Source organism: Epinephelus moara, chromosome 18 (genome assembly GCF_006386435.1).
Source record: "Epinephelus moara isolate mb chromosome 18, YSFRI_EMoa_1.0, whole genome shotgun sequence".
Taxonomy (NCBI): domain Eukaryota; kingdom Metazoa; phylum Chordata; class Actinopteri; order Perciformes; family Serranidae; genus Epinephelus; species Epinephelus moara.
Window position 1 is genome coordinate 1,285,219 of NC_065523.1, and position 7,373 is coordinate 1,292,591.

General features: G+C 41.5%; 1 protein-coding gene across 9 annotated transcripts in view; it reads right to left on the reverse strand.

Annotated features, from left to right (window-relative positions):
• The window catches only part of mettl22 (methyltransferase 22, Kin17 lysine), a 75,370-nt gene that overhangs the window by 29,612 nt on the left and 38,385 nt on the right, over nucleotides 1–7,373 (reverse strand). For 8 of the 9 annotated variants that reach the window (XR_007571643.1, XR_007571640.1, XR_007571635.1 and 5 more), the window contains 2 exons: nucleotides 3,703–3,774; nucleotides 103–156 (listed from right to left, as the gene is read on the reverse strand). Coding sequence is in view for 1 of the 9 variants with exons in the window: in XM_050070277.1 (XP_049926234.1) it covers nucleotides 103–156; nucleotides 3,703–3,774 (126 nt within the window). In the remaining 8 variants the exon portion in view is untranslated. The remainder of the gene's footprint in view (nucleotides 1–102; nucleotides 157–3,702; nucleotides 3,775–7,373) is intronic. The other variant, XR_007571642.1, reaches the window with a different exon arrangement.

A 7,373-nucleotide genomic window follows, 5' to 3' on the forward strand; every position in this document is an offset into this window, starting at 1 on the left:
AACAACATTATTGAAAGTAATAATATTACAGTTCTGGCTACTGTGGTACAATATGTTGAAAGTATGTATTAATATCTGGCAGTATACAAGTGTGTGTCTTACCTGTACAGAGGTCACACTGGAGCCAATCCAACTGTTTCACTCTCACATTACCACCTGATCATAGAAAAAAAAAAAAAAAGACAGTACAAAAGGAGACTAAATTCCTACATAGCATTTCTGGTCTAAAACAGTCCAAAATATCTGTAAACATGAACAACTCTCTCCCAAATCCCAAAACTGAAGTGCTAAAACTCAAATTGTTTCCAAGTACAACTTTCAAAGCACTAAAGATTATCCAATATCTTTCTAATTTTTGCTTGTTCCTTCGTACTGGACAGGTCTCTAAACAGCATATGCAGCATAATACGGTTGTCAAATGATTGCCAAATTGGTTCAAAAGATTGTGACAGTTATATGTAAACAAGACAAATATCAATTGCAATGCTTTTTCAACGTAGCGCAGTCATGTGTGTTACCAAGCTGACACTTTGTTGAACCACAGTATAAATAACTGTTTTTATTGTATTTCATCAGAGGTAATAGGTACTCTTCTTGAAAGGGTAGAAAAAATAGAAATAAAACACATAGATAAGCAATCAGTTTATTATGCAATTAAATGCATTTCTTCACTACTGCGAAATAAATAAACAGAATAAAAATGTTCCTCTAACAAGTAGACAGTTAAATAGTTAAATATGCAATAGAAATAAAAAACTTCAATCGTTGTATCAACTGTGTCAAACTCATTTCTTGCTTAACAAAAGTGTTCTTTTATTTTGTGTCATTTGGATCCTTGACTACCTACCTACCTACCTACCTACCTACCTACCTACCTACTACAGGCAGACCCCAGGTGGTGAGAGTGGGCAGACAAGGGAGACAGTAAAGTCCTGGTGTCGGCACAAAAACCTACTCGTGAACATCAGCAAAAGTAAGGAAATGAATCTGATAGTGGACTTTGGGAAGACACAGCCAAGGAACTATGCCCCCCCTCAATACCAATGAGCCTCGGTAGAGATAGTTTTGAATACCCTGGTGTCCACATCATTGAGAGCCTGGCCTGGGCATACTGATGCATACTGACTAGGTGGTGAGGGAGGCAAGGCACAAACTGTTTCATCTCAGAGGCCTGAAGAAATTCTGGCAAACCTGTCAAATACTGAGGAATATCTACTCACTACACATGCTAAGAGGCAGAACACCCGCAAAGCAGCCTGGCCAGACTCTGTCTCTCCGGGCACCTTGAAGCACTGCCCCTACCTGCTGTCTCCGGTGTTCACCCACATCTTCAACACCTCACTGGAGACATGCCATGTGCCAGCCTGCTTCAAGACCTCCACCATCATTCCCCTCCCCAAAAAGCCAAAGACCACAGGACTTAATGACTACAGACCCATTGCCCTGACCTCTGTGGTAATGAAGTCCTTTGAGCGTCTTGTGCTGTCACACCTCAAGGCCATCACCGACCCTCTCCTGGACCCTCTGCAGTTCGCCTACAGAGCCAACAGGTCTGTAGACGACGCTGTCAACATGGCTCTCCACTTCACCCTCCAGCATCTGGACTCCCCAGGAATCTATGCCAGGATCCTGTTTGTGGACTTCAGCTCTGCCTTCAATACAATCATCGTGACTCTGCTACAGGACAAGCTCTCCCAGCTACTCCCAGTTCACGGACGACACCCTCATTGGACTCATCTCTGACTGGGATGAGTCCTCCTACAAGTGGGAAATTGACCAGCTGGTGAAATGGTGCAGGCTGAACAACCTGGAGCTTAACACACTTAAGACAGTTGAGATGGTTGTAGACTTCAGGAAGAACCCAGCCCCTCCCACCCCCATCACCCTGTATGACTCCCCTGTCGACACTGTGGAGTCATTCCGCTTCCTGGGGACCACCATCACCCAGGACCTCAAGTGGGAGCTGAACATCAGCAAGATGGCACATCAGAGGATGTACTTCCTGCGGCAGCTGAACAAGTTCAACCTGCCAAAGACAATGATGGGGCACTTCTACACTGCCATCATTGAGTCCATCCTCACCTCCTCCATCACCATCTGGTACACTGCTGCCACTGCCAAGCACAAAAGCAGACTGCAGCGTATCATTCGCTCCGCCGAGAAGGTGATTGGCTGCAATCTGCCCTCCCTCCAGGACCTGTACGCCTCCAGGACTCTGAGGCGTGCAGGAAAGATTGTGGCTGATCCCTCCCACCCTGGACACAAACTCTTTGAGACTCTCCCCTCTGGCAGGAGGTTGCGGTCCATCAGGACCAAAACCTCACGCCACAAAAGCAGTTTCTTTCCATCTGCAGCTGGCCTCATCAACAAGACCAGAGACCCCCACCTACTCTGCCCCCCAACCCCCCTATAACCAGCACACAGTCGGACATGTCTTCATCATCTTGGTCATTCACCTGTCATACACTGCATACAGTTAAACTTGCACAGCCGTACTTTGCACAACTGTTATTTGCACAGTTGGGCACCCTATTCATGTTTACAGTGTACATATTTTTAATATTACTATTATTATTGTTATTTACACTCAGATTTTATATCTAATTGTTAATAGTATTTCCTTTTTATACTTTTACTCTATGTTTTTATATATTTTATATTCTTTGTTATGCGCCAATACACCAAGCCAAATTCCTTGTATGTGTACTTGGCAATAAAACCGATTCTGATTCTGATTCTAATTCACATTCAGATTCAGATTCTGCTACTGCCTGGTATAGAAACAGCCAGGGGTGGACTGGGACAAAAGTTGTCCCCAGCATTTTGGCCTAGACGGGCCCACCACAATCGATCACACAAATATAAGTCATATATATATTATATGATACAAAGGTGCAGGTTTCTTTCAACATTTGAGGGAACGCATATTAAAGAGGGGTTCTGGGGCTCTTTGTTAAGCATCAAGCACTTAATTTTCTGCATTCTGGTAAATTTTTATGCACCAATTTGTGCCTTGTTGGAAATGTGCAGCCAGCAAGTTGCTAAAATGGTGTGAAATGTCCAGGTTTAAAGTATTTTTGACCTGCTATTTCTCTGTGCCTCCCTTGTGTTTTGTGTTATCCATTTTGGTACATTTTTTGTTACAGACGCAGTTTAATGAAGGCACTGACCCCAAAAAGCACCTCAGCCCTGTAAGGCCCTGTAAGACAGATGGCCAGCCCACCCCTGGAAACAGCATTGAAACAGGACCGCAAGGCCCTGCACAGAGTGGTTTGTTCAGCTGAACACACTATAGGCTCTGCTCTACCCTGCATAAAGGATGTTTACACCTGATGCTGCAAAAATGAGGCCATGAGAATCATTGAAGATCCCAACCACTCAGATAACTGCCTTTTCTCACTGTTGAGGTTTGGAAGAAGGTACTGGTTACACCAGGCAGCACTGAGAGGCTCAGGAGGAGTCTCTACCTTCAAGCCACAAGGTTCCTTCATGAGGTCACTGCCTAAGACTGCCCAGTCTGATATTATATGACTATTAAAGTCTTTTTAAATGCACAAATTGAAGAAACTGACAAGATCACATTTTAATGAAATTACTACCCCTACCAAATTCTACATGTACACTCTTGATTTTAGCGGAAATTGGAAATAATTGAGAAGGTAATAAGGAAAAAGAAAGAGTAATCTGACAATGTTACCTTACCTGCAGGCTCCATCATGTGTCTATTTAATGTCACATTTTTCTTGCACATGCTTAAAAGGTCTTCTCCCACATCTGTAAAACAAAATAACACACAAATTAGCAATGGAACTCAATGGTAAGACAAGAGGTGTCAGTTATTTTCTGAACTTCAGGATGCTCTATCATAGCTGTCTAAATGCCCTGCAAAGAGTAGAGGAGCAGACTTGAATTTTCAAGAGCTGCTATTCAGGTCCTCATGTCTCCACTGTCCAAAGCAACTGTCTGTATTTCTACTACGCAGTTATTCCCTTCCCCTTTGTTATGACGGTATAATGTGTAGCACTCATTATTTTAACATGTTCTAAAATAGTATAATATAGATTTTTGGACATAATGGTGCTAGCTATACAGCTACATGGTATAACCTACTCTACAGATATGCAATAAATGAAAGCTACTACTGTCTACACATTAGGGCTGCCACGATTAGTCGACTAATCGATGACTTATCGACTATCAAAATAATCGGTGACTATTTTAGTAGTTGACTAATCGGTTTGAGTCATTTTTCATAGAAAAGTACTATAAAAGTACCCTAAAATACTCCTATTGCAGCTTCTTATGTTCAAATATTGACAGCTTCACACACTCTCCCATGACGGTGAACTAAAACCCTTTGGCATGAGTACGAAAAAAGACATTAGATGACATAATTTTGGGGTTTGGAAGAGACAGACCGACATTTTTCAACATTTTAACACATTTTTCGATAAAATGCTGAGTCGACTATTCGAAGAAATAATCGACAGATTAGTCGACAATGAAAATAATCGTTAGTTGCAGCCCTACTACACATGTAGCACAACATAAATTACTGACTTAACTCAGACTTCACGTGGGTAACAAAAACATTAACGTTAGTTGAAGACGCCAGTGAGCCGTGTTCTGCTGAGGTTAGGCAACACCACTTGGACATACCAAACACAGAACTGCAGTACACCACAAAACTAGAACTTGTAATAATAATAATATTGGCATTTGTTAAGGTTATTTATGACTTTGATTACATTTAGTAATGATTATTTCGGACAGCAGTGCATGGTTACCTGTCATAAAATAGCATTTTTTAAATTTTATATTTTTTATCAGTATACTGTTTTGCATATTTCAATACTGGGGGTGGGGGGTATATATTATAGTTACTGCCTTGGTCAGCAGTGATGTTTCCTGTCCCTTTTCTGACTCAGGACATGTAGAAGTCCTGAACTGTGAGCAGGTCAGCACAGATTATCTTTTCTGCAGTCCTGAATTCACCCCATGAGCTGAGCTGAGTTTGGAGTGGAGGCCTTCTGGAATGATGGTGTTGAATGCCAAAGCAAAGTCCACATGCATTTTTCCCTGGGGAGTCGAGGAATTGCAGGATGTACTGCAGTCCTACGTTGACTGCATCAGCCACTGACCTGTTTGCCTGGTAGGCAAACTACAGAGTCTCTTGAATGATTTCATGACCACAGACAAGTCCTGTGGCCCTTAAGGACTGGGATGATTGTGAACACTCCATCCAGATTAAAACTGCATTTTCCAAAAACTCCACTCCAGTGCATATAAATCTTAAAACGTCTGCTTAGTGTTGTTTCAGTGTGTATGGGGTAAGTGGATCTTTCAAAAGTGATAATGTAAACCAGCCCAGTAAGGGTCAGGTGCTGTGTGCCTGTGTAAAGCTGCAATGAAAGATTTCGGTGTCTTTTGATATATTGTAGCCGTGGCTCTGTGTGTTTTTATGGTAGAATACTGAATATGCTGTCTGTATTTGGTCAGCTTGAGGCTGTTTAAATTCCCAAGAATTATAAGATGGGGAATGTACTTGCTCAGTCTGGTAATGCCAATGTCCACCCTTTGGACTTGCAGACTGAGTCCTCGTGGACTTCAGTTGTACGTAGTGTGACGTATATACGGTCATTACGTAAAGTGTGTGAGGGCAGTGACTGCAAGCGGCTGATGGATAGCCCTCAAGACTGTTTTACTCGTTGCCGTGGAAATGTTCAACTATCGCTACTGTCATATTTACATATATGTCATATAAGCTGATGAATAGTGTCTACCAGGCCTGGAATTTCGTCATTTAAGGGGCAAGGCCACTTGGCCTTTCGTGTTGTCAATTTTTTGAGGGCACAAAGGCCAAAAGCCAGGGCAGCAAGGCCATAAAATAAAACAATGATTTTAAGTCCACGTTCATATTGAATTTAATTTAAGGACTAAGGATGTATAACTATCTGTGAAATGAATAAATAAAACAAGCTCATGTAATAATAATGAGTATAATAAGTAATAATGTGATTTATTTAATAGTACTAATAAACCCAATGTGTTTTAAATACAGAACAACCAGGTTCATGTATTTATAAGCAAACAATCTTAAATATAAGGCCTAAATATTTTTTGAGTGTACATGATAAACTGATTCACTGAACAAGACTGGCTTACAATTATTTTTGATGTGTTGTTAGATAGCTAACAAACCAACAAAGTACAGCAGGGCTATTCAGTTACTATTTCAACTGGGCTGCATTTCAAAACCAGATAATGTCGATGGTCCACATTTTTAGCAGCGAGCAACCGATCCACTTTTTTTTTTTGCATACATATATATATATTTATATATACAGGCATGGTCCTCCTCAACATGATGCAGAAACAGACTAAAAGAGAGCTATCAATGCACAGAAGAATAATAAGTGACATTAACAGTATCTAACAACACACACTATCTCTCTACCAGCATCTCCCTCTCTCCCTCTCCTCCTCACACACACATGCACACACCTCACCTCCTGATGCTTTCCTTATAGGTCGGTTACACAGGATATAGTTTTATACAGTCCATGGCAGCAACAGCCATGTTTACAACAGCAGTCACTATTTAAAACCCAGTAATATCTCACTGGAATATAAATATTCCTCCTGACATCACAATACTGAGTGAAGAAAGTCACGTTATCTCAGCATGAAGACAAACATAAGTATCAGTCATTCATCCTGCTCTCTGTCCCCCCTCTACTGAGGACACTGAGGACTTGTCTTAAATACTTTGCTGTTAGCACGCGAGCGCCATGTGCTTGTGTCGACCGCGATCATAAATCATAATAGCGGTGAATAAGAGACTGCGGACAGCGCAGATTGAAATATGGCTTTCTACATGCTGATCACATGTATTGATAAAGTATTGGCTTGGCTGGCAGAGGTTTAATTGCACTTACTCACAGTAACAAGCGTAGTTGTCGTTAACTAGAGTAATCTTGAAGTTATATTCCCTTCATCTGCACTGCGGCCTCTCTGCTGTTGAGTTTGTGTGCGTGTGTGTGTGTGTGTGTGTGTGTGTGTGTGTGTAGGGGCGAAAATCCCATTTCATAGTTGGGGGGGACAATAAACAGTAAAATTTTAGAGAATAATTCCAGGGGGGGACAAGGAAAAAAAGTTGTAGCCTGTTTTTTATACAGCATCTTTTACCACAATTTGACGCTTTAATCTTTTCAATATCTCTACAACAGGCAGGCATAGGACCTTTCTCAGCACTGGCTGAGTCCACCTGCACATGTCCAGATTTAAAACAAAATGATTGAAATCAAATTAACATGTACACATCGACAACAGTCAGGTGCGCCGTGCTGTCCAAGGTGCTGAGTGTGTCTGGA